Raw genomic sequence first — 27778 nt, forward strand, 5'->3', positions numbered from 1 at the left:
GTCCGCAGTTAACGCGCTCCTGTGCTGCTTTTTAGTGCCATCTGCTCCATTGTATTGGCATTATGTTATATGGCTGTGAACGTATCTGAAAAATACACTAGGAAACTTTGGATTAGCATTGTGAAGAAATGCCTTGGTTTTGTTTTCTGGGAATATGAGTCTGGAGGTCTGGCTTTGGTCCAAAACTGACTCCCACACTTTGAACACAAATCGTTAAGACTGTACAGGCAATGGACATGCGTCTGGTTTCTCAGAAAGCAGAGCTCAAAGATGAACCCTCACCAATTAGTTTTAGCACAAGCGTTCCTAAAACTTGCCTTTGTTCATCAAGAAAAGATCCTAATCCCAACAGGGAGAGTCAGAGAGAAGATAGTCTACAGGCTCCTGAAATTCACTGGCACTGTGTTTAAGAGGTTGAGTAGTTCTGTAATGCTGTCGCGATGCTTTTTCTGTATTGGGATCACAAGAGGATCAGAAGGTGCTGCCCATAGCTGGTGAGGATGGAAAACCCAAGGATGGAGTGCCTCGAACAGTTCTGGACTCGTTGCTGCTGTGCTTCGTTAGTAAGGGGGTTGTGGTACCTGTGGTTGCTCAGGCATATCTGTCTCTCCTTGCAGTCGTGTCAGGTGCTGCATAGAAATTTAGTGCCAATGCTAACAAAGCAATATTGGCACAGTGCGTGCTGCCATTTAGACTAGGTCAGTTTGAAAGAAGTAGCTCAGGTGCAGATAACTCATATTAGTGCTGCAATGAAGCCCACTCTTACTGACCTATAACGACAGAGAGGAAGGAGAGTGGGAAACATCAACAGCTTAGATCTCACAACTCTCCCATTCCCATGTATCTGACCAGTCTTCTTAAGTAAAAGTTGTTGCTGCCATCAGTTAATCCTCTTGTGTTTGATCCCATCTTGTTTTGTGTCCTTTCTCTTGTGTTCTTCTTATGCAGTCTGCCCCTTTTATTTGTAGGGCTTTTCTGCTGGGAAAGAAAGACACAGGAAGGTGCAAATATTGGCAAGGTTCTGTATTAGAAGCTTAGTAATATGCTTTAACTGTGTTGTTTATACAGTTTGGGAAGAACTGGGATCTCTTCTATGCAGCATCTGGGTTTACTGACTGCCTGCTATAAGCAGGCATGTACACTTACACTGAGCTAGGTGCTCTGCAGTAGTTCTTGGTGCACATGAGCTTAGGAAAACAATTCTCATTTAAATGTACAGTTTAGTTTGTGGATTATAGTGTGTTTAAACTGGTATTTGAGTAATTGTCTTGAAATTAACATATCTGTAATTTGATCTTAGTTTCCTTTACTTTGTGTAGCATGAGAAATAGCTTTTTTTTGAGTTCTTGGTGTGTCTTTGGGTATTATGTAATATAGAGGTGCCTGACGACACTTATCAAACATGTTACAATTATTAAATGGGATGTATTTTGTACATATAAAAATGTTCATAGTCCTTAAGCTACCTGGTATTGTTGAGTGTTTGTAAAGCTCACCTGTTTTGAAGACTTGCACCCTGAGGCTGTGCTATATAGTTTCTTTTAATCTGGCGTAGATCTATTTCTCCGAAACTGTTAGTTTTTCATTCGTTTCTCTCTGGTTCTTTCTATTCTTTTGTTGATGATAGTATTTGTGTCTCTGCTTGGACACCCAGATCAAGGATCTGAACTGGCTGAAAACTAAGCATGCGTGTTCTGTCGGTGGTTTATCAGTTGTTCGGTTTTGTTATTACAGTGTGTATTGTAGGTGTGGTTTGTGTGTGTGTTGGAGGGCAGGGTTTTTTGCCCCAGAGTAGAGTGTAGTATATAATGTCTCACTTAAGTAATTTTAAGACCATGACACTTCCAAAATGGGCAGTCCTGTCTTCTTCCTGTGGCAAACACTGCTGTTCCCTCCCTTATATTGGCATTACTGGTCATGCAGCTGTGATGTGAGTTGGACCTACCTTTGCTCTGAGTCAAAGCAGTGCAGTGCTGGTTTCCAGTAGGATCAACAAGTGGGATTATTATTGCTGATGCAAGAGAAGGAAAGCATATCTGGATACGGTGGCTGGTAACTAAGAGAGTAGCTGCTTGGTTTTAGATCACCTTCGACCAAGTATGAAACTGCCTTCTGAGTTTTAGCTGGTTTAGTGTTGATGCAGCTGTATGGTAGCCTTGCATGCTAGGAATGGCAAGCACCAGGAGATGGGGAGCTACCCTGTGGCAGTAGCCCCGCTACGTGGGAGGTTGGAAGTGTCTATGTAACTGTCACCTCAGGGATAAGCTTGCTGAACCTGCTCACCTCTTCCAAAGTGCCAAAACTAACATTTCTATAGGCTGTATATTATTATGTTTCCATATCCAATAACAATATAAACTATATATTTATTTATTAACATGGGTATCTTGGGCAAGATAGATTTAATGACCACTTGCTGTGGATTATACCTGAGTCTTTGTGTTTGCTGAGGTACAAACATCTTGATTAGGCCTTTTGCTCTTATTTTCAAAGTGACTGTTACTGAATTTAGGCTGTCCTGAAATGCTTTAACACAAAATAAGCAAAAAGAATTCAAGTGTGTTTTAAAAGCAGTAACTTATTTAAGCATTTCCTTCAAATTGATTTCTATAATGATTTTGATATTGTAGTTGTACCTAAATCAGTACAGAAAATACACTTGATCTGTTTCTGAAATGGAAACGATTTCGTAGGATGGCTCTGAAATTGGTTTTGTTTTTATTTTTAATTCTTGTTACAATTTCTGTGGTGGGAAGCACTTAAAAAATTGAGAAAACTAAGCAAAATGAGTAAGTGTTAATGACATATGCTTCTATTTCTGTTGCATAGCATGATGGAAATGGCAGTTTTTATATTACTTTCACAAGAAAATTAGATGTTCCTACTTGCATCACAATCCTAAAAGCTATGGGTTTTATGCATATGAATAATTTTCACAGGTGTCTGGTAAATAGCTGATAGTGAGTCCTGCGTGAGTGAGATACTGAGCTATACAGCTTTGTGGCAGCTAGCTTCCAAGGTGATGCAACTGACTTTGAAGATGTTGAAATTAAGAAGTGCTTATAATTGTACCAGGGAGGGGAGGAGAATCTTTAGGGATGTTTATAGCTGAACATTTTTAAACATGGGATTTTTTTTTTAACCACCCACTGATACTCAAGATTCCTGTTTCCTATTTGTACTCCAGGTGATTTCCACAAGACTTAGGACTGTAAGCCTGCTTTGCTCTCCTGTATTAGAAGTGAGGCTGTGCTGTTCTGTTAGTTTTGGTTTCAAGCAGAATATTCTCCTGTTTTGTTGTCCTCATTCTCCTTTTGGCCTTGTAAGAAAAAGCCTGAAAATAGCCAATTTAAAATTAAGACAAGGCTCATGTTGTTTTTTAAGGAAGTACTTCAAAGAATGGAGAGAATTGGAAAAAAAGAGAATTAGTTCTAACTACTAAAGGCAATGTGTTTTCTTAGAAACGGCATACGTGAAGTTACTCATTCTTCCTTTTCCCTAACTCCCTCTATATCATTATTCCACCTGTGCTTGATTGAGGGGCACCCTCTAATATTCCTTTTGTCACTCATTCTCTGTAGCTTGTATCTTATTTCTTCTTTCTGCTATATGTCAGTGAATGACCCCATTTCCACATATGATATGGGATGCATAAATGACTTAACATTAATAAACATTAAGTCTCTGTTGAACGAGGGGACTCGCACACACAGAAACTGCGACCTCCATGCTTTCCGTTTGTGTTACCAATCATTAGCCTACCTGAAGCTCAGGCTTAAAATGTTGATGTGTTGGAAAACCTAATGCTGGATCTGCTGGTGAACTTGCTTGTGCCTGATAAATTTGGACTGTACAAGCTTAAATAGACCCACACTAAAATGAGGAGTTTAGCCTCAAACTGCTCCTGGGTGTGTACTTGATTTAATTTGGGTGAATGATAGGTGAGCTGACTTGAGTGCAAACTCGGGTCTTGTTTGACTGGGTATGTACAAAAATATAGAGACAAAAATCTCTATTGAGTTGTATGAATGGAGTTTCTAGCAAGGAGACTTCTTAACTTTTTATTTTTCCAGCTTGATGAGGAGGTGCTGGAAGCATTGTGGCCTACGTGTAGGGTGTACTGTGTGTCCCCAGCTGACTTGGAAGAAACTTTTTTTTTTCCTTCTACGTATAGCTAGAACTTCCCTTGCTGTCTGAAGATGCGTTAGATTTATAGGAGGATGTTAAAGGATAAAATTGCAGATTGGAACTCCATTGATTTTTGTGTAAACGCTTGTCTCTCTTGAGTTAATTCTTAGTAGATGCCACTGACTGTACCTATAGATGGATGCTTTTACTGTAGAAGTACTTCTTTGCAGCCTTTATAAATACCACTGAAAAAGCATTGATCAGATAAAGAAGTGCTTTCATACAGGAATAGACATGTGCACATGGCATTTATAAGGAATAGCTGTTTCTGTTTAAATTTGTGTTCTTCATTGCATTTGAAAATTGATTTGTATCAGATAAATTTTTTGTTCTTGCTTTCTTTGGCCAAAGAAGCACAAAATTCAGAATAACTGACACAGGATGTGAAAGTTGTGGCCTGCAGACTTGCAAAGTATATGAGATATAGACACAGATACCTCTTGTAGTTTTAGTTGAATGTTAGGAGTCTAATGTGGTGGCAGAGGATAAGAAATTCCTGGTTTTGTCTATGCAGTAGTTGTGGGCATATTTGCTTTTTAACTGGTCTGTGCTATGGACAGTTAAAAGGTTGATACAGTAATACATGTGTGTGATGTATCTTACAAATAGTCATGTCTGGCAGAGAGGGCTAGGCTAGGCAGTGCAGTGTGGATGCTTTCTTCACACAGCTGGATTTCAGAGGCTTGCTCTAAAGGTCAAGGATTCTATTTATGAAAGTAGCTAATGACGTCATTAGTGCTGCTGATTACTGCAGTAGCATGTACGTTCTGAGGAAAGAGTAGGCTCAGTGGTACGTCATGAAGAGAGCCTGCCTTCGGGAAAATATTTCTTAAACGCTTTCATATTTCAGAAGTGCTGGAAGTACTCCATTAAATGTGTGCTCGAACTAGACTGATGTAGGTTCTCTGACCCGGTTTCTCAACCTGTGGTCCCTATGTACACTGGTTATAGTTGGAAACTGGGAAGGCATGCAGTCCTGGCTAGTTAGGGCAAAGACACACAAGTGTGAGCAGATTGTGTAACTCCTCTTTATATTTATAAAATTAGGATAATATGAAGTTGTCATGTCAACAAATGCTGTAAGGGTGAGTTAATTAAGCTTGATCACTGCAAGGGTGTTAGCATGACCTATAATACAACTGTAAGATGTGGTTATGCTCAAGTCCTGTTACCGATCTTTATTTTCTTTAAGGTGTGTTTTGACTGCGGAGCAAAGAACCCTAGCTGGGCAAGCATAACATATGGAGTTTTTCTCTGTATTGATTGTTCAGGGACCCATCGATCACTTGGTGTTCATTTGAGTTTCATTCGGTAAGTAGTTTGTATATTTTTATAGTTAAAATGGCATTTTTTAATGTTTTTGTTTGTTCAGATACCTGCTCAGAGAGGAAAACCCATTCTTCTCTCAACTACTGATTCAGACCTTTTTAATGTTTGTATTGGCTTTGATGTATCTGGTAGCTGCTTGGGAATTTGGTAAATAGATAGGGTTCAGCAGAATTTGTACCATGCACCCATTCCCATTACCTTCTTGTTGCATTAGTAGCGCGCGTTTGTTGGCAGGTCTGTTTCTACATTGGAGATGATGAAAATGAAGAACGGAGTAAGCATGTTGAAGTGTGTTATCATTCCTCCACATCAAGACTGAGGCAAATATTAGTTTATCATCTTCAACAGTGTTACAGTGTATTGATCATAAAGCTAATCTGACCCCCAGCAAAGCTAGTTCAGGCAGCTAAGTAGTGTTTTGCCAGTTTTGCTTCCTGAAGCAGTTCATGATGGTGTTACCTGACTGCTAGTACTGGGGTGCTGTAAAGGGCTACCCGTTTTGGCAGCTGTTTAGCTTAGTCAATCAGTCCGTGCAGTAAATCTGCACCCTGACCTTGTCACATTTCAGGTGAGTATCCTAACTGATGGCCTGTGGGCCTTTTTGGCCTAATAAATAATTACATATTGGAAATTGAAGGTTCTGCTTGAGGTGAGTGAGAGCAATGTGTCCAAGAGTGGACTGCAAATAAAAGCAGCCATTTTCCATCAACTAAAATTCTTCCTCTGCTGCCTTTTCACTGAATACAGGAGCATTACAAGAGGCCTGATCACAGTATTAATTCTCCTTATACTCACTGAGCTCCAAATTTTTGTTGTGATATGACACGCAAATTGTCACTTTGTCCATTACATGTGATTGTCATCTCTTGTTGACAGAGTTAAAATGTGATTCCTGAAAATGTATCTTACTGGTGCTTTTTAAAAGGGAAAACCTGTCAGCCAGAGGGTGCATTTTTTTCAAGCTTTTACAGTTTGAAAAACTGTGGCAGTTCTACATGGCTTTATTAATTTGTTTTGCACATAATGTATTGTCACAGATTTTTTTTTTTCTATAGATGCCTGTTTTTCACATTACAAAAAAAAAGGGGGGGGGAGAAACACTTTACAAAAAAAAAAGGGAAGAGAAATTTTAAATGGCTTTGAAGATAACATTAAAAATGTTTCCTTCTATTTAGATCTACAGAACTGGATTCAAATTGGTCTTGGTTTCAACTGAGATGCATGCAAGTTGGAGGAAATGCAAATGCTGTATGTACTCCTGAGAATTTGCTTTGCACGTTGAAGTTTGTTAGGCTTGGAAGCTATTGTCTGTCATTATCGACTTGCATCTTGGACATATTTTTATTTTTCTAGTCCATTTCTCTCTTCCCCCCCCCCTCTTGTTTTTAAGAATTCCTTTGAATGCTGATTTCATCCTCCATACTTCTTGCAACTTTTTCATCTTGGTATAATCTGGAAATGTTTTCTTTTTTCTTAAAAGTCATTAATAGAAATCACTGAAAAGGCCAGATCAGATTCCTTGTCAATACGTGTCTAATGTAACAGGGAAACATTGACAGCTGCTGAAAGATGGCTTTCCAACAGCTTGTAAACCTAGCTTATGAGTATCTTCTTGTGACTCTGTTTCCTTACATGGTTTATGAAAATATCATGCCAAAAATGACACTGTCAAAAGTCACATTGAAGTCGAGATCTGACTTATACCTGAGGTACAACTGAAGTCAAAATAAGACATGCTACACTGTCAGAGAGGGAATAGCAGTGCTTTGGTTGGGGCCACTTCATATTGTCTGTCACTTTCAACTTGATTTTTTATGTACTTATGAATAAGTTTTTTACACAATATTTTTGTAAATTGAAGTTATGTTGACTGCTGTATTGTTCTCAATCTCCTTTTAAAAAGAGGATGTTTTCATTTGTCAACTCTTTTGGAATCTTGCTTGGTTTTGCATGTTTTTTTCAGATTGACCATCAAGAACTGAGATTGCTTCCCTAAGTTGACCCATCCTGCAACCACCATGCAACTTCCCTAAGCAATTTCTGCTTTTCTTCTAATTCCCTGAATGCTTACCCCTTATCTTTCTTCATTTGTGCTTTGTCCTTAATGTTCTTTTAAGAAACTTCACCCAAACTTGCTTTCCATAGGCTTTTTCTTAACAATTTTCTTAGCAATCTACTTTCCTTAAGTCTAACACTTTAATATTCTGCTGGTTTTTTCTTATTTTTTCCTGTTTCCCTACAAAAAATTATTAATTCAGGATCATTATTATTTATCTTCCATTTCTGCATTTTCCAATCAAACCTTTTTCTTTGAATAAGGCATTCAGCAGGTCACTGTCTCTGTCTTGCAGATCTGAGCAGTTGCATGGTGTCCTCTCCCTCTTTTTCTTCTGCCTATCCTTTCTAAGTTACACCTTTCTGTCTTAATACTGCCATTGAGTTTCTGTTCTGCCACTTAGTACATAAAAATCACAGTTTTGGCTAATCAGAAGAGAGAGATTTTGCATGAAAAATATTTTCTTTTTTAGCCAAAGGCTTAAAAGCTTTGGTTAGACGATATAAACTTTGCTATACAAAGGGTTTAAGGCAGTTGGAAAGAAGAGACGGCAAAGTTTGAAAAGTACTTCAGTTAATCTTAGAAAGTATATTACCAGAAGAATAACAGTAAACCTTTATTATTTAATTTTATGAGGTTTTGTCTTTCTGTTTGGATGTCACTGTTTCCTATCATACATTGTACCAAGAGGTGATATATACCCATAGCCACTCCTCAAATACCTCAAATTCACTAAGGCCTGTTTTGGATTGCCTAGGAAGATTAATACCTGAACCTTTAAAGACCAGTTTAGTAAAGTGTCTAGACATTTTAAAAAGTAAAATTAACATTTTTCTTCTAATTGCATTAAAAAACATTCCCTTTTTGTTTCAATTAAATGCCAAATTCTATTTTTACTAACTACTGTTTAGAAGCACTATCAGATTAACATTAATCCTTTGTATTCTGTAATTGCCTGATGATGCTGAGTCTTGGCTAACAGCAGTCCTGAGCTTCGTAGCTGTGTATCAGATTGCTAGAAAATCTGAAAAGTTAATTCCTTTTATTTTCAGAACAAATCTCTCTGATGATTGGAATTACAAAAAAAAGCTCTGATATCAAGTTCATAGGTGTATGTAATTAAATGCAAAAATGCAGTCTTTTTGGCATCTGTGATGTTCAAGACTTTCTGTTGTAATCACTGAAGTGACTGGCATTATCTCTCTCCTGCATGGTTGTTGCTTAATTTTTATATGAAGCCTGGTACTTGTATGCTAGATTTATGCTTTGCAATTGCAGCATATTAGGTCATAACCTTAGGTTATCTAGACTTGCTGATCCTATCAGAAACTTGTTTATTATTTTTTACTGTAATAGTCTGACATGTTCTTCCATGCAAGAATGTATGATATGATTTGCTAGTCAATTATAGGTACTGAGAAAATGATTTTTTTGTTGTTGTTGGTTTTTTATCTTTCAAACACTTGTGGAACTCTGATATAAATGTATTGATTTGCTTTTGGTTTAAGATCCTAAATAAGAATAAAATTTTTCATTTATATATTTATATTTTTTATAAATACACAAGCATATAAATATATATGGGTACATATATATGTGCATACACACTTTTCTTTTGAAGGAAGACCATTTTTATACAGTCATTTTGTGCTATTGAACATACATTGTTCTCTCTAGCATGCTAGAGATGAAGCCAAGCAATGCCTTTTAGAGTATCAGGAGTGTCCTTTGAAGCACAGGTATTGGCAATCAATTTTACGTCTTCCTTTCTACACTTAATTTCAGAACTAGGATTCTTTGTATATGATGGCAAGCTTGCATTTGTGTATGCTTTTAACACATCCTACTAATGTATTTGTTTTTTCTGTTGTTTTATTTATATGTAAAGAGGTTGCCAGAATGGAGTTTTCTTTTTATTTTGGAAATATACATGGACTTCATAATTTAAAAGATTAGAACTAGGTAGAGGAGCACAGTATTTTGCTGCATTGCGATATATTTTTATGTTAAATGACGTTAGTTTTTAAACCTGTTTCTCATAGCATTTTCTGTGTTCTGCTTCATAGTCTGCTTTTTTCCATCAACATGGATGCACAACAAATGATAGCAATGCAAAGTATAACAGTCGTGGTGCTCAGCTTTACAAGGAGAAGATTAAATCTCTTGCAACACAGGCAACAAGAAAGTATGGTACTGATGTGAGTAGTGTGTGTCCTGTGTCATTCAGATTTCTGAAAAATTTTGTCTTCTTTCTCCCTAGAGTCATTTTAAGTTTCTAATTAGTAATGCAAAAGATTATCTGTCTTGGGGAGGTACTGATACACATTGCAGTGAATAGGCAAGCTGGAGAGTAAACTACTTGTAGCTTACCTTTTTTGTTTGGAAAAAGAATATTGAGATAGAGCTCAACTAGGTATTTCAGGATCATTTCTGGGTTATTCAAAACAGTAATTTTTAGCATTTGCAGTAACTTATAGGAGTTCTAGGGAGAAACTTCAGGTATTCTACAAAACGGAAATTTGTTTGTTTGCAGGTGTGCTCCAAAATTATATTAGTGGTATTGCATAACAAAAATGTCAGCAATTCTCCATGAACGATGTAGTGGTTTTATTTTTGCTTATCTGGAACTGAATTATTATTTAGAAGTACAGCATGTAAAAATGTAAAAGTGCTAATAGAATTAACTACAAAATATTTGTACTTTGGGATTTGATTTGAACAGGTAAATAAATGTGTGGTTTTGCTTTTTTCCCTACAAAAATAATCTTGGAAAAATTGGCAGGTTTTGTATGTCCTGAACTTGTTGTTCTCCATAAAAATGCTGAAACAGTTCATGCGTACTGTCAAAACATTGTTAGGTTGCTGACAGGAAGATGTTATTAGGAAAGTATGCAGAATTAGTTTGTTGAGGTGTTAAATAAGTTTGACAACAGTTCTCTTCTGCATACACAGAAAGCATGCTTTGATTGTTTAATTCAGCTTGTTAAAGTCCATGACTGATTCATTTGAAGTTGATCAGATGAGCGGGAATTAAAAGAAAAACAAGAAAGCTTCATTTTTTTTCTAAGCTATGCATCAAATTGCATGAAATTTAATGGATTGTAATTATTCTATGTTATAAATGTTATAGACAGTATAGTTCACATCACTAACTTTGGAGAATATTTCTTTTGACTTACTAAACAGCTTTAGACGTAAAACATGTTCAAGTAAATATAATATACCATGTGGATTTAAGTTGAGGGTAAGTTCCCCAAATGACACTTTGAAGAACTGATTATCTTGCTTCAATTACAGATTCCACCCAATTGTTTGATATTAATTATGTATTTTTTATTTTAAAAAATTAGTAAATATATTTCTTAATTATATACTTCAAACGTGATTATGTGCTATCTAAATTCCTGAAGTAAATTATTCAGATAATTCGATTTAGTACCAACCATCCCCTCCCCTGTCACATTTTAAAAAATTTCTTCTCTTAACTTACTGGTAGAGTCAATTGTTGAATGATGAGGTAAGCTTGTTGCACATTCAGTAACCTTTTTGACAGAGGTCATCCTTTTTGCTCATGTATCTTTTGCACATAGTAGAAAGAACCATGAGAAATTACTTGCCTGTGAGTAACCTTGCAGTGCAGATCACAGGTTATAGTCCTGTCCTGCACGATGCTAAGAACGATCTGTGGCACTGCGGGCCCTCCAGCCTGCCCTGAGATCAGGCGTTGCTCAAAGCTGTTAGCATCTTGCAAAACTGTGCTTTAAGTGTAGCACAGGTTTTGGGACTCTCAGACTAGGTGGGAAAATTCATCAGAGTACCAGGCCACACTGGTACAATTCTGACAACTGTTTCCAGTGACTGCTAGTGTTATTATTTTCAGGTTTTTTTGCTTTGGGCAAAGCAAGAATATTAGAGAGAAAATACCTTATATGCGAATATGAAAAAACTTACTTATTATAAAGGTCTAGTGATACTAAATATTGACAGTATTATTGTAGCAGAGCTTATACTGAGCATTTTGTTAGGAAGGAAATGGGTAATGTGAAGGAACACATCAAAGATGTATGAAATAAAAAAAAAAGGAATGTCATATATTGAAGCTTGAATAAATTTGTAAGGAAAAATTATGTACCAGGGAAAAAAAAAATCACGGAAATTTTAACCTGGAAAAAAAAAGTAGTTTTTGCATTTGAAAAAAATATATTAATGGCGTTGTCCTGTAAAATTCTCTCGCTTTCTCTCCTAATTCTAGCTGTGGACAGATGGATGTGGAATGCCACCTGTGTCACCTCAAAACAAAGAGGAAGACTTTTTTGCATCCCATGTTTCTCTCAAGGTATAGATTACCTGTATTTAATTCTTGTTAGCTTTCTAAACACTTAGGTTAACTGTGTGCTCTCTGATGAAGATTAAACCCTGAAAGAAAACCTTATAGAGAAAGGGTAGGTCAGTGAGTTAACATTTATCTGCTTTTCCTTCTGTGGGTCTCAGAATTCTTCCTGGATGTGAACCACTTTCTAAGGTGATAATTTAGAATGACCCAAATAGTAGCTAAATGTGGAATGAAACTATGGGTTTTTTGTATGCATACAGTTCCACTTGGACTCATGATTCCTTGCTTGGGAGTGCTCTGATTTAAATACACTATGTGGTAACTTTGGTTTTTAATCAGAAGAGTTTAATGGTTCTTAAAACATTTGCTAAGCAGAAGCTTTTTTTCTTCCTCCAGAATACTTGCATCCTCTTTGAAAATGTTAAAGTAGCTTTCTGAAGGCTATGGCTACTGTTGGTTTTCATTTTGGGTTTTGTTGTATTTGTGAGGTTTCAAAAATGGTGCATTTTAAAGGGAAATTCAGCCTTTTTGCTATTTATTTGTTTTATTTTAGGAACTTCTACTTCAGCAAATATTTGAATGTCTTATAAAAATTAATATCAGCATCTTTGAAAACGTGAAAGAGTATTTGCATTTTACAGACAGGGAAGATTGTTGTATTACTCAGAAATGGTCATTGCCAAGACCAAAAAAATCAGTTATTGTGAATTCTAGTGTCTTCACCAGAAGATCTTCTGTCCTGATAGTAGAAAAATAAATGGAATATTTCTGTTTGCAAAAGGCAACTTGGAAGAATGCTTGCGGTTGAGTGTAGATGTAGAGTTTAGGGTTATTCCATGTGGGGCCCGGATGACAGGACACCAATATGATGATTAAAGTCGCCAGTTTATTGAGCCTAGCTAATCATTCTTATACAATTCTCTAAGTTGCCCAGAAGCTCTAATTGGCTGCTGCATGCAAGCATTTGGTGTCCACGTGCACAAACATAAAATGTGATTGGTTATATCGATACCGTCCACGCGTATAAACATAAGATACAGTTAGTTATACTGACTCTGTACACGCGCATAAACACAGGACATAATTGGCTATGTTAACTAGAGCATGCGAAATTTGTCTCAGTCCAATTGGTCAAGATAAGCCCCTGAATTGAGGTTGTTTGTGCCAAGTTCCCTTTATCGTGGAATGTGCACCTGTGTTTTTCTAATTGGGATCTTTCTTCTTCTATCTTCTTGTTTATTCTGTTCAAGGCCTTCTAAAGGTGTCTGGAACGCTCTTGCGACCATGAGCTACTTTCAGGCTGTATTGGGTCTGGCTGAGATGGAGTTAATACTCCCCACAGCAGCCCTCATAGCACTGTGCCCTGCATCACGAGCCTTTTGTTATATTTTCTCCCCCCCCAGCTGAGGAGGGGGAGTGATAGAGCGGCTTTGGTGGGCACCTGGCATCCAACCAGGGTCAACCCACCACACAGGCCCAGTAACTAAGTTCCATATAATTGAACCCTACACTGAGACAAGCTAAAGAGAAAGAATTTTAAGCAGAAAAGTGTTGTAAATATTTTTGTGGTTGAGGACAAGAAGTAGGAACTTGATACAAACCCTCTTAAGGGAATGTATGGGTAGGATAAATTAAATTTTCACAGCAAACTTTTTGGGTAGCTGCAAAGGCAGGATGTTAGAGACAAGCAGTCTGGGTACCTCAGGGCAAGAGATTATTTGGGTATGGATGTTTTGAGAGAGATGTCAGGAAGTTTTGAGATTGAATAAACATGAACTGACAGTGGCACAGCACTGGTGGAAAAGATAATACTAAGCTGATATTGTTGTGACCAGGTCACAAACCTGCCTGTAGGGGAGGATGTGTCTGAGGGAAGTGGGAGGACTCATGAGGAGGACTTGGGAGGACTGCTCACAATCAAAAATTAAGTGTTAGAAAATTGGAAGTGCAAGAGCTTAGCGTGGGGAGAAGGCTTGGTGATTGTATGTAAATAAATGATCCAGATTTCCTGTCCTGTATTACTGTTATGAATAAAAACAATTAATAGCCAGCATACAATAAATAAATCTAAAGTACAATTAAAATGCATATTATTTTTTGGATGGTAAACATACTGAAATTCCTGAGAGGGAAATACAGGTGCTCAGGAGCAGTTTGAAACCAGCTCGTTTTTAATAAGGGTAGGCATTTCTTGTAACTTTAATAACTGCCTTTCTGGGAACAGGTTTTAAACCTAGAAGCTGTAGTCATAAGAATCCAATATTAAGTAGTCAGTAATGCTTAGGCAATCTTTGAGCTTACTGCTTGTATTTATTTGCTGTATTCTATTTTGTGTGCACTTTTGATTTTATAATTTTTTTTCAAGGCAAAGAATACAGAGTGGGTGTTATCAGAGCCAGAGCCAGTTTCTCTACAGCAGAAAACTTCAGAAAATATTCCAGAATGCTGTGAAGGTATGACTGAATCTTTGTTAACAATAAGCTGCAGCTTTCTGGTAGTCTCTTTGTTTAGGCTCTTTTTTACCCTCCTTTAATAGTTAAATAACCTAACCATGCTAGTAACGCAAGAATTTTGGAGAGGATGGACTTTTTAGAAGAATTATGCTAGACTGTGTGGGACTGCATGTTCCTTCAATAATGTTTAATAGAAATTCAAATTAAAATTTGATTCAAAATATTTCAGATGAATTTGGGTGCCTGCTGGTCTTTTAGTAACTGGTAAAGCTGTGATAGAAATAACACATTACACTATATGTATCAAAACAGTACCCTGAGTACAGTGAGTTGTGTTTTGGCATTTTAAGCATTCTAAAGAGCCTTCTGATGTTCTTACCCTTGTTATTCATTATGTTTTAGGACCAGATCATGGACCGAGTGTTGATTGCCTTGGTACATCACCAAAAGCTGCATTAGGTAATGAGTGTAAGCGGAAGAAGATAGCAGCCAGTATAGTGTGCTTAAATATTCATTTGTACAGGGAATGTATGACTGGGAAGAGATGTGGAATTCTTACTTTAGTATTGGTGTGCATGAGTTAGTTGAAACATCCGAATTTGTATTACAACTTCTGTTAAACAGTTTACTCCTTCTGAGAAATCAATTTTAGTCAGTGTTCTTCTGGGTTTATCTATCTTATCTTAGCTGACCTGATGAATTTAAATGCTACAGATAGCACACCTAATAAAGGTGACCATTAATGTTTTACACCTGTTAGACTGCTTTAAGTTCTGCATTTGAAGCACATGGGTGGAATAGAGCATTGAGCTGTGATTAATGGCCTGTTACTTATGTTAAGCAAACACATCTTGTACTAATAGTCTTTCAATGTAGATGCAGTTTTGGCTCCCTTTTCAGAAAACTGAGCACAAAAATTTAGACTGGAAAAATCTTGTATTAGTAATACAATATCTTCAACGTCCAGAGTCTTAATTTACTTAACACTGAAGAGTGTATCATACTATAAGTAAGTAAAAAGAAGTTGAGGAAAATAGAATAGAATAAAATACATCAGTGATTTATCATTTTGAGGATCATCCTGCAGGAGCAGGTTTCTGAAAGTAAAGAGTATTGATTCTCAGCAGCACAGGGGTGGTAAAGAAGTGGTGGCTGGGACTAACTCAGTAGTACTTCAGGAAGATATGGTCATCTTCACTGTTTTATATTCACTTGGTTGGGTTTGGTTGTGGTTTTGGGGGTTTTTTTTGAGAGCTGGAGAGTAGGAAAAATAGTTAACCGCATACACTTCCTGGTTTTCTCATTTGTATCTTTAACACATGTTCTCATAAAGCAAGGGCTTTTCTTGCTTGTTTTGGACATCACAAGTTGTATCTTCTATGAAGAATCTCTGTCCTGTGTATGCCTGTTTCCAACCAAATTTCAGCTCGAACCAGTTTTTGTCTATATACAAGCATTCAATAGGAGTTGTTGATTGAAAACTACTGATTGTGGGAGATTTACCTGGGCTCAGGGTAGCTGTCAAGAAGGCACAGTACAGTGTCTTACAGAATGTAGTGAGTCCTACTGGGGTCTCATTAAAAATATCAAGATTAGGAGTTGTGTCAGACCATGCAGAGCAGAACATAGGTTCATTTCTATGTTTCAAGATTTAATACAAAGCATTAAGACTGGAACTTTCAAACTTTATGTATAAATCTAGACTCCCAATACTGTACTTAGGCAATTGAACAAAGCTGTTCAATCTAGTGATAGAGTATGTTGTCCCCACGGATAATGCTTGTGATTTTGTTTATGATGATACAGGTATGTTTTATCTGTATCATTGGTGGGTTTAAACATAGCCAATACCTTTCTGTCCAGGAAACAATGCATCTTGGAAATGGTATGGGATCAGGTGGACCTCTAGTCTGATTCAGAATAGCAAGGCCTGCATTCTTGGTCTGTTTACTGGCAGGTATCTACAACTGAAAACTGAGCTGTAATTTTATTCCTATTGTATTTGCAAGAGATGCCATATCCTCCAACAGAGGCAGTTTCCCACATTTTCTTGGAGATATTCACAGTTCTGTTCCCTGTAACTCATTTAGTATCTCAGTCTCTTAGTGCAGAAACTGTTAAAATAAATTCCAAAAACTATTTTGTGGCTGATATTGTGGAAATTATCTTCTGCAGTTCTGGAATTAATAAAATTGTATGTCAAGTAATGTACATTTAACCCTTGCAGACAACACCACCTTCATAAAAAAGAAGCCAAATCAAGCTAAGAAGGGGGTAAGTGTATATAAATAATGCATATTTTTAACTGTATTATAGATCTCTAGAAATATGTAGATTGCAATATAGAAATGTATCATGTCAGTTAGCACTAAACAGTACTTGCATCGGTAACAATTTATGAAACTAAAATGGAATTGAAAACCATTTCTATATCAAAACATTCAGTGGTCTGTTTGAAAATAGATTACTGTTAAGATGAATTTGTCTAACAGGTTACTGTTATTATGTAGTAGAGTGCTTCAGATCTGTGGGTTGTTTTCTGATCTCAGATAAATCCTAAGTCTGTTTACATGTATATTGCTCAGTGAACTGTCTAGACTTCCACATGCATATCTGAGTGTCATTTTCTTTGTGCTGTCTGGACCTGAACAGCAGGTGATATTTTTTCAAAAACGAGTAAAATAAAAATGTCAAAGCATATATTGATGTCAAGATCTGTATCCCACTTCTCTTCAGTTCTTTTCACAACCATTGTCCCTGTAACTCTGCTGGTGCCCTGTAACCTTCCTTCTCACTTGCTGATACTGGGTTGCAGGGCTTCTTCAGGCCCTGTTAGTTCTTCAGGCCAACCTGTTAGTTGGCACTGAGATCTTTTTGTAGCAAATCCTGAAAATAGAGGGAGTTCCAGCAGCACTTCTGAGTGGCTAAATGTGCATGTGTGGCATAATCTGTCAATACAAAGTGAGTTTGAGACATTCAGACCTGTATTTCTGGAGCAGTCCTCATCTGGTACCACACAGCCCTATGGTATTTGGTTGTAGTTATAGATAACTTGCAGCTGCATTCAATTCAAGATAGGTTCAAGATAGTTTACAGACTTATTTCTGGATGGGGACTTAGCACTTTCTTAGGCATCTGGTCTCTGTAAAGAAGGCATGAGGAGAGTTGAGTATGTCAGAATGATGGTTCAAGGAACCTGGAAACTGAGTAAGACAGCTCAAGTTAACTCAAGTTAGCTAGGAAAAGCTAGGGTTTGAATGTATGGCTCTTGAGGCCCATGAAACTAGCCCTAATATTAGGCTATTAGGGTGATAATATGTTACAGAGAGTCACTTCTTTTAAGTCTGGGCTGTTGTATGGCAAAAGATTTTGAAGGTTTATTGGAGCAGATTAATTTAGATTGAAACCTATTATTTCTTGCTCCCACTAGAGGGCCCTAATACGCAAGAGGAATTTCTTACTTTAAGTGGTAGTGCAAGTATGTTCCCTTACAGCAAGAACAACATAACTGGGTTCACAGATGCACATACAGTTTGTGAACAGTAGTGTCAGAGCCTAATACTGTATGTACATAGGCCAGAGCTTTTACATGAAGACTTTAAAGTATTAAAAGGTTAAGGGAAATGTGAAAATTAATATTGCTGCAGTGTTGCTGATGAGGAGTTAAACACACAGGAGACTAAGAACAGCAGTTTGAGTGCTGTGTCACCATCTGAATTAGCATCATTGTATCTATTCGTATTTGTAGTATTAAGTGTTTTCAGATCTTTGATAATCAGAGTGAAAGAATATGTATCCCTGTATTGAAGTAATATGAACTAGAAATAGCATTATTTTAAAAGAACGAGTGCAAAACTGGAACCTCTCAGCTGATGTGTTTATCTAGAAAAAGTTTACAATGCTTTGTCACATGCAAAGGCTAATCATGCATATACGTATATACAAAACTTGTATATTGCTCTCCTACCATAAATCAGTAAATACCTATGTACATGTTTATTAAAAATATGAATAAATCAATATTTAATCTTAAGATAACACAGTAGCACTGGCCAATGAGAACTAAATCAAGAATCTTTGCAACTTCTAAATGTAAATTGTGAATTAAGTGAATGAGCACCAAAGGGTTCCATTGCAACAAATTTTGTTATGTTATACCTATGCAACAAAATCATTATTAAGAAACTAAAGTTATGCTATATATTATAATATTTATTTGAACATGCCAACCTCTGAACAATTAAAACTGTAATAGTTTCATTACCCTGAGATGCTTGACTGCAGAGCTAAATAAATTTGTAAGACTTAGAAGGAGCGTGTAGAGGCTCAAAACATGAAAAAATATTTTCTCTGCTCCAGATTTTCATTGTTGTTTGCATATGCTCCCGAACAGTGTATAGTGTTTGCTGTTGCATTCAAAGTTGACTGTTAAGTCAGTTGAGGTGATTGTCTCAGTTATAATGTTGGGGCTTTTGTTTTTGTTTTTCAATAAATCAAGCTTGGTGCCAAAAAAGGTGGTTTGGGGGCACAAAAAGTGAGCAGCCAAAGCTTTAATGAGATTGAAAAACAAGCACAAGCTGTAGATAAAATGAAGGAACAAGAGGATCTTCATAGCAGTAAGAAAACTGAGAAGGAAGAGCCACTGTAAGTATGAATTATATATACAATGGTAAACCATGAAGCCTAATTTCACATTAATGAAGTAATTGTCAACATTTTAAATACTACCAGGGATTAGGTCACGCAAATAAAACTTCAGTTCTTGGTTTAAAAAATAACAAACAAATGTGGATGAGGTGGGCCAAACAGTAATTCTGCCATTGCCCTTTTTCTTTTGCCATTAAGTATATGTTTCTACAGTGGATGATTTACTGTACAAATAGCCAAATGCTATCTTTAAAAATAACCTTAGTGTTATTTAATACAGAAAATTAGGAGTCATTCTACTGATACATGTGAAGAAAAAGTGAAATAAATCTAAAATATGTTAAATTTAAGTATTATCACAGAAGATTCTTGCCTCTTGAACTTTCTTTACCCCATGCTAGTTACCTAGTTTATTTTTGTGTGGTGAACTGAATACTGTTTGAAACAGTCTTTCTAAGAACATAGGGAACATACAAATACTCAGCTTTATTTGTACTTACTGGGCAATAGTTCCTATGCTGAAGGCAGGGGGGAATTTAAGTATGGCTAGAATCGTCTGCTTAAGTTTCAGCTGTTTTATACTGGAACTGCCTTCATTTTCACCAAAACCCTTTGGATATTTTTGTCTGAGGTCTCGAATCTGTTAGTCCATCTTAATTAATAAATACTGAACTCTTAAAGCTCAGAGGGTGCTGTTCTTGGTTCCTTCCACTACATTTCTCTGCTACACGTTTTTGATTTCTAACATTTTGTTAGTTGTCATCAGAAGTAGACTATTAAAGAGTTGGTTAGTGTACACTTTTACTGTTGTAAAGTTTAACATCCTCTCTTAAGTGCTAAGATGCATCATTTTTATAACCTATCGAGAAATTTTCTGAATTATTACATAATTACAGGATCAGTTGGAGCTCACGGTACCAAGCTCTTTGGTCAGTAATCTCCTCCCTACTCCTTTTGCTCACTTTTATGTAGCCTCTGCAGAAATAGATGTTTTGCGTGCATTGAAAATATTAATCACAAGGGAATAATTACTTTTTTCTGAAGTATTTTTACCACAAAGTTATGCTTTTCAGTGCTTGCCAAAAACTACCTGTAGAGTGACTCGGAGGAATGGACTACTAAATAACAAGAAAAAAATTATTGTTTATTATTATTTGTTATTATTCTTTAATGATATTATTCAGTTTGGAAGAAAGTCCCAAGTAGTGATTTGGGTTTTGTCTCAGAAATGTCTATATAGATCCAAGGCAACCTTTAGTGTAAGGTTGCTACAAGCTTTCTGCAGTGGCCAGAATCCTCTAGAAATGTCTGCAAACATGAGAGGTGCACATACACCTCAGTTTATAGATCCAATCCCAGTAGAGGCAAGATAACTGCATTTCCCTTGAGATTAATTTTTTGGATTTTTAACTGTAGATGGCAGTATATACCAAAATTAAAGAAGGGTGAATACTTTTAAAATTGCATTTGCTTCCAACTAATTTGTGTGGCGGTTTTAATTTTAAAAGTTTGAGGAATGACCTTTAGTAAATTAATTCAGTGTGGCCTTGTTACATGGTGGGAATTGAAGCGATGCTTTTATAGTCTAGTACTTAGAGTCCTGAGGCTTAAAACTTAAAATGTGATTTTATAATTGGTACACAGTTTCTTTGTTTTCTACTGTGCACAAGAGAATAGGTAACTGGAGTTACTTTAAAAAAAAATCGATCAGTATCCCCATTTGTTTTAATCAACTGCAAATAAGATTTTTCATAAAACAGATTTCATAAGTAGAAAGATTAGCAGCCTACCTTAAAGTGCTGGGTAGATTTTATCAGTAGTGGTTTCAAGTTGAATTTTGGAGAACATTTTCAATTTTTCTGTGTAACAGTTGGTCCTAAACTGTAAGAGTTGATTTAAAACATCCCTGAACATACTCCGTGCTTTGAAAATGTATTTTTCTGGTTTTATTGGTTTCAAAAGTCATTCCACAGATGCATCCTGGTTTGTGTCTGACTTATGTTTAGATGCTTATAACAATAAAAGATGTAGTGATTTTTTTTTTTAGTCCTGGCTCCAAGTCCTTTGAAAGCCCCAGTCAAGACCTAATCATCGCAAGACTGTGATGGCTCTCCTCCTTTTTGAAATGCCTCGTCAGCGGATGAGTGATGTCCTGTTCCTTATAGCAGGCTGGTACTTACATCCCTTGTCTGTGAAGGAGATGACTAGATGCTGTGCCCTTTTCGTTCTAACAGGTTCAGCCACACAGCTCCTGTCTTGCAGGAGATGCACTAACCAGCAGGGTATGAACTTTGGTAGGGGCATCTTGTACTCTTGGTTAAAGTTAAGTCAGTATGCATCGGACCAGAAAAAATCAAGCTCAGAAGAGCCTGTTAGTAATCAAATAGTTAGGAGAGACACTGGAAGAAAATACTTCTTGGTCAAAAACTTGTTGTCTTTTCATTCCTGCTTCTGCACAAAATGGATGGAAAGTTACAAGGGTTTTCAGACTTATGTATTTCCTTTCTACTTGCAGCAGGATGTCTACCAGCAGCATCCCAAATCTCATTTACGTTTCGATAGTGTTCCTTTATACTTTATGCCAGTCACAACTTATGAATTAAAATATTGCTTCATTGCTCATTCAAATTACTATTTGTATCCTTTTTAAACTAACAAATTAAGTTTAAGCAGTGTTTCTACAATTCTGTAATCAGTATTAAAAACTTCTGTCTCTGCTACACTGGTATTACTGGAAAATAGTTAAGATTGTTTTGAGGTATAGGAAGGTTCATGGCATCTCAGAAAGACAGCTTACTGTACCTAAACTGTGGGGATGTTTCAGATGAGAAGATGTGTTGCCAGCTGTGCAGGCAATGATAAGTTTTGGATGCTTCAAAGTTTCTGTAATACAGAGTATATTCCATTTTGGGAGTACAAAGACTCTCTCCTCCCCTCTTCTGAGACACCTTTTGGGGCATAGGGAAGGGCAGCATCAGTGAAGTGTGGTCTGCCTCTAGCACTTGTCTCGCGAGTGGATGTCTAGCAAGTGTTAAAAGCAGTAGGAGCATGCAGGGAGTGAGGGGAGGGAGACACAGCAGGGCCAAGCTGTGCATTAGGGGAAGGCATTATTAGTGAATGCCACAGTACTGTAGTATGTCAGAGTTGGATAATTATGACAATTATTTGGTGTCACATAGAGTTAGGACTGTGGAAAAAAGACTCTTCTAGGTTGACTTAATGGTGATGCAAAACTCCGTCCTGAACTTTAGCAGTAGCATGTTTCACATTTGTTTTGAAAAAGACTGCCTGCTCATACACAGACTGGGCTACCGTTTAGACAGGCTCCTCTACTGGCTTTCTCCCATCCTTATAGTTGGCATTTAATCCAATCAATAATATTTTCAGTAAACACAGAACATACAAAATACAGTGCTACAATATATATTGTTAATTTTCTACCAATATTATTGGGTTGGGCTTTCAGTGTAGCATTTTACAGTTATATGTTAACTGCATGTTTTGTTCTAGCGTATCGTCTTTACGGTTAGCCTACAGAGATCTTGATATTAAAACAAAAGAAGAAAAGTTAAATCTATCTGGTAAGAAGAAAAACGAATTGGAGAGACTTGGCATGGGATTTGGCAGCAACAGAAGGTATGTGAAGTTCTATAAACTGTCTTTAAAATACTCTGTGACTTTATGCAGTTATCCTTCATTTTGCTTAGGAAATGAAAAAATATACTAAAGTATGTTGTGGAAACTTAAACAATATCATAAAAGAATCTAGTATTTGTCAGGGGGAGGAGGCAGGTTTGCTTCTGATAGATTTACGTTCTAACCTGCCAGACAGATGTTAACCTAAATTGTAGGATGTCTGTAGGATGTTTGCCTCCATTAGCTGACTCTGAGGAAGGTAGTCAGGATGTTTTCAGTGAACACTACCAACCTAAGTATAGTCTGTCTTTTACAAGCCAAAACTCTAAAAAGTCACATTGCTGTGTTTTCCAGCTGTTGGAATGGTCTGTGTGTTCAGAAGTCCTGTCACTACTTCAGAGAACGACAGTTGAGTTTTCCAGGGCCTTTTTTTTTTTTTTTTTTTTTTTTTCTTTCTTTCCTCCTTTATTCTTAAATGTTTGTGTAGCTTGGGCTTTATCAGCAAGCTTCAGAAACTAGATTTGGGCTTTCATTTCTTTTTTTTTTTAGGGTGTGAGCTTTGTCATCTCTTTACATACTTATTTTCTTCCTGTCCCCAGTGGCATTTCTCACTCAGTCACCTCAGATATGCAAACAATAGAGCAGGAAACACCTGCAATTGCAAAGCCGAAGAAAAAGTACACTGATGATGTAGAAGACTCGTATTTCTCTTCAAGTTCAAGGTAATGTGTAAGCTTTTTATTTTGAGTAGGGGCAGAAGTATATGCAAGTTACATATTCAAGTATACATAATATATTTGGAACTTATGAGCAAAACAGAAAACATTGGACATGTCTACACACTTAGGATTTTTTCAGGGGACATCTGAATCAGGAAAGTTGTGGAATAGTTGGCCTTACCTCAATGACAGATGTATTTATAAAGAAGAGTTACTTTTTCTGAGGAGAAGGTAGTCTGAATTATGGGTTTACAGGTTTTGTCTTTTTTAGGGTCTAGCCTCTACTTGCACAGACAGTTGCCATATAAGCTTTTATTTGCTGTATACCAAATCCAGTGAATTTTTTGTCAGAATGACTTGTGTTTGTTCTTTTTTTTTTTTTCTTTCTTGTGGTACTGTCTTCAACTTCCAATTTAAAATTAAACAAGTATTGAAGTGCAATACCAGATATCCTACAGTTGCATGGATGCATGCCAAATACAAAAACTTAAATCTTTTTGAGGTATTGTGTGTTGGATGTATTGTGTAGGTGTTTGCATTCTTATTTGATAGGCTTTTATGTATTTGAACAGAAAATGTAAGGAAAAAATAATTGACAAATTTTTGATCAGAGTATGAATGCAGTGCAAATTATAAAATACTGCTGTTGGGAAGGAGAAAAAAATAATTAGTCCTACAGGCACTAATTGCAGTGAAACAGCTGTTTCTGGACCAATACATGGCAACAGGTGTTGCTTTTATAAACTGCCTTTATTGGATTGGTGCCACAGAAACATGAAAATTTGTACCTAATTACTTGTAGACAGGAAAAATAAAAACACAAAGACTTTTGTGTCATTACTTTGTAGTGTAATCACTAGTGGCAGAAATGCAAATGTGGTACCAAGTGAACTGGCAGCAATCTTGTAGAATAGAAAGTATCATTTCAGTGCTTCCCTATTTGTTCCTTAAAAAGAACTGTTACTGCTCTCAAATTATTCATAAGCCTACTAGCAGGCAAAGGATAAATTATGGAAGAGGCTTTTTAATGTGTTTTGGTTCAATAATTAGAAGATAAATTGTAACCTAGCTGTTCCCGGCTCTTGTTCTTCTAGTTACAGCAATAGTAGAATCTAATTGGAGTTGGTATACAAATTCATTCTCTTTAAAGAAAGTATAAAGTCAGATTGTTGGACTTCATAAGGTTTGTAAGGTGGTTGTTCTCCTTTATTCCAAGCTGTGACTTTTTAATTTTAATATCATCTTAGTATATGCCCAAAAGCAAAATAATCATGCTGGATATTAGAGTGCTGATAAGTATCTGTAAATTAAGCAAGCTAAATGTCTCAAGGTTCAGATATATATTTGAAGCCTCTCAAAATCCTTGCATTTTGATTTTTCTTTTTGCTACAATTAATAAAATCTTTATTAACATAACAATGTAAAATCTTATTTTCTATTGAATGCAGTTTTTCCTTTCTCCTCCCCCCACCCCCTGAATACTGAAGAAGTATTTTGCCAAGTTATGAAAATCTCTGGGGGAAGGATGGAGAAAATAAGTCATTTTTTATTAAAATCAGCTCTTGTAGCCCCTGCCCCATCCCATGGTTTTGATGGCCATTGTGAGATTGGATAGCTTCGCATGTATATAAACACCTTGTTTGTTATTACACATCCATATGGAACTTACAAAGTTTGCTGTGGCTTCTTCTTGTCTGTCAGGAGGGAAGGGGAGAGACTCCTGCTTTTTGTAGAAGTTCATTCCAGATCTGTCCTTGCTATTTTCTGTCTGCAGGGGTGGGAAGCTTTGCTGCTGAAGGTGTCACATTTCTTATTAACTGCAAAAACAAGCGTCCTGACTAATCATAACACAAACATGGAGAACTTTTTTTTTTTTTTAAAGAGTGCTTTTCACAAAATACACATGCAGACTTCAATATCCCATGCTTGTTCTACTGAATGATTCCATACTGCTAGCCTCCTGTTGTTTTCATCATCTTACTCCCTATCCTGGTCATATCCAAACTTTAGGAAAATTTATTTAACCACAAAGGGAAATTCTTAGTCTTTGGCATTTTAGTAGTGGTTTTTTCCAAGTATTTTCCATAGATGTTTAGATATGTGTAGGTAATAAAAGGGGAAAAGGTCAAGATAACATACCACCAGAACTGACAAACATGCTTCTTTTTTTTTTTTCCTTTTCTTTCTGTTTGTGTTTTCCCTGCAGTTTTGATATGCAAGAGAAGATTGTCTTATAAAATTAAGACTCGCTTTTAAGAAATAAGTTCTTTAGCATTGTTTTAATAAAACATGTTACAAAACTCAGAGGTACTTAATACTTGTATTAAACAAAAATATACGGAACCAGAGACGAGGGCTTTCCTTCCTGTTCTGAACTGTGTTTGTTGATGCCTCAGAAAATGGGAGCAGATTCTCTGCTTGCATAGCTTACGGATTGACTCATATGGAACTGTGAGATTAGCCACCATCAGCCCCTTAGTTAGAAAACTTTGCCCCATGTGGAACCACAGCACAGTTGGATGCCATGGGTTAGTTAGGTGCTCTTGGATCTCCGGAGTGTTCAAAGTGCTTCGAAAGTTGTGGTGGCTTTTTTCATAGCTGGTATCTTAGCACGGAGTGTCAAGAACGCCAGGCCTTTATGAGAAGACCACCTTGTAGAGTCATCATGGTGCCTTGCTCGCAGGGTCTATCCTGAAGTTTTCTTAGCGTTGCTCTTAAACCAGCCAGATATCTTGACAATGTTCTTCCCAGTGCTTTGCCTGACACTAAAGATGTAATACTTTGAAGTAATAACAACTTTGCTGGTTTTGGTGGGACCACATCTTTCAGGCAGTCCACTGCATATTCATCACCCTGTCCAGCCTAAAGAAAGGCTGAAATTTTGAATCAGTTAAATACACGTGTAAAAAACCCCCAAATCCATTGGATCCAATTGTATAAAGCGTCTAAGCAATATTATGAAATCCAGATTATTCACTGACAACTATCATTGTGCTGAAAACTTACTTGCTAGTGAACACTTATTACAGCAATATTTGCCTAACACTATAAAATTCCCACTTTTTAAATACTTTTTTTGTGCTTCTTTTGTTTTAGGTACTATGATTCTTCAGATTTGAGGAGCAACACTTTCTCTAAATGGGATGACAATTCAGATTCTTTTTGGAAGAAAGAAAATAATAGTAGAGATGTTGATATAATGTTAACTTCAAAAAGTACAGGGTTTTCAGACAGGTAAATCAAGAAAACCTAACTAATTTTTGTACAGAAAGCGCAAGTTTGTAAATATGATTTGAGTCCTGGTCGTAGTAGTAGGATTTTCTTTTTAGTCTAGAAGAATTTGGCCATAACTTTCATCAGCAGTCAAGGGACTTCCTGGCTGAATTTCTTTTGTAAGCTGAATTTGCTGTTTACATTTTAAGCACTTGTCTGTTTTGCTCAGTGCTGTACAGTATATGTACTGGAGGTAATTTCCAAAGCACTTCAGCAAAAAAAGAAGTAGACAAAAGTTGTGGAGAGAAACTCAAATATTTGCACTGTTCTGAAAGCATACTTGCTTTACTTGCTTTGTTTATTGCCTAATGAACCAAAGAGAACCCAGTTACCAAATGAATGAAACTGTAGGGTACTCAGCTTTTAGGATGAAGGTATTGAAGATACTTGCAAACCACAGGTCTGATTGTTGTGATGATAGAAAATGAATGTACTACTTCTTTGACAGCTGTGGTTTTATCTTTGTACTCAAGTGGAAAATGTAAGAATGTGAGGTTTTGTGTGCTTGGTTGGTGTTTCCTGCTTCTGTTCTTCTTACTTAAAACTGTATTTTTCATTTACCTGTAAAATACAGTTTGTGCACTTAAGTACAACTTTTTTTTTTTTTTTTAACACAAGCATATTCTGTTGTTTCCTAAAGAGTGGACCAGTGATGCATATTACACAAAATAGGGGTTCATGCCCATAACACTATTACTTCCTTATTTACATTTACTTTAAAATAAAAAGGGGGAGGGAGGAGGAGGAGCAAGTATTGAATATATATGTTTGAGGTGGAAGGCAGTAACAGTTCAAAGGGTGTCAAACCTTTTTGTGCTGTTATGTTTAAATCTGAATTTCACCGATGTTGTGTTTTGGGTTTTTTGAAGTTTTGTAGAAATATTCTGTCCTTGTTCATATAATTTAGCTTGCTTTTTAAATGAACTCTGAAAATAAAGATACAAGATTAATGAATCTGAAATACTATATGCTCACCATCTTCTACAATTGTCACTGAAATTTTATTTGCTGCTCTATCGACTTAGTTATCTTTATTTTAGTTATCTTTAGTTATCTTTATCCTGGGTTGATACTGATTTAATTTTTATTAAAAAAATAAATCACTATTATACTTTTAGGCTTCAGAAAGCAAAGATGATAGTGC

General features: G+C 36.5%; 1 protein-coding gene across 2 annotated transcripts in view; it reads left to right on the forward strand.

Moving 5' to 3' along the window:
* The window catches only part of ARFGAP3 (ARF GTPase activating protein 3), a 37397-nt gene that overhangs the window by 871 nt on the left and 8748 nt on the right, over nt 1-27778 (forward strand). For both annotated transcript variants that reach the window (XM_075051885.1, XM_075051886.1), the window contains exons 2-12: nt 5381-5499; nt 6693-6765; nt 9640-9771; nt 11826-11909; nt 14272-14359; nt 14762-14818; nt 16587-16633; nt 18858-19003; nt 22517-22642; nt 23242-23364; nt 26458-26595. In XM_075051885.1, the coding sequence (XP_074907986.1) occupies nt 5381-5499; nt 6693-6765; nt 9640-9771; nt 11826-11909; nt 14272-14359; nt 14762-14818; nt 16587-16633; nt 18858-19003; nt 22517-22642; nt 23242-23364; nt 26458-26595 (1133 nt within the window). The remainder of the gene's footprint in view (nt 1-5380; nt 5500-6692; nt 6766-9639; nt 9772-11825; nt 11910-14271; nt 14360-14761; nt 14819-16586; nt 16634-18857; nt 19004-22516; nt 22643-23241; nt 23365-26457; nt 26596-27778) is intronic.

The sequence above is a fragment of the Buteo buteo genome, chromosome 19 (genome assembly GCF_964188355.1).
Source record: "Buteo buteo chromosome 19, bButBut1.hap1.1, whole genome shotgun sequence".
NCBI lineage: Eukaryota > Metazoa > Chordata > Aves > Accipitriformes > Accipitridae > Buteo > Buteo buteo.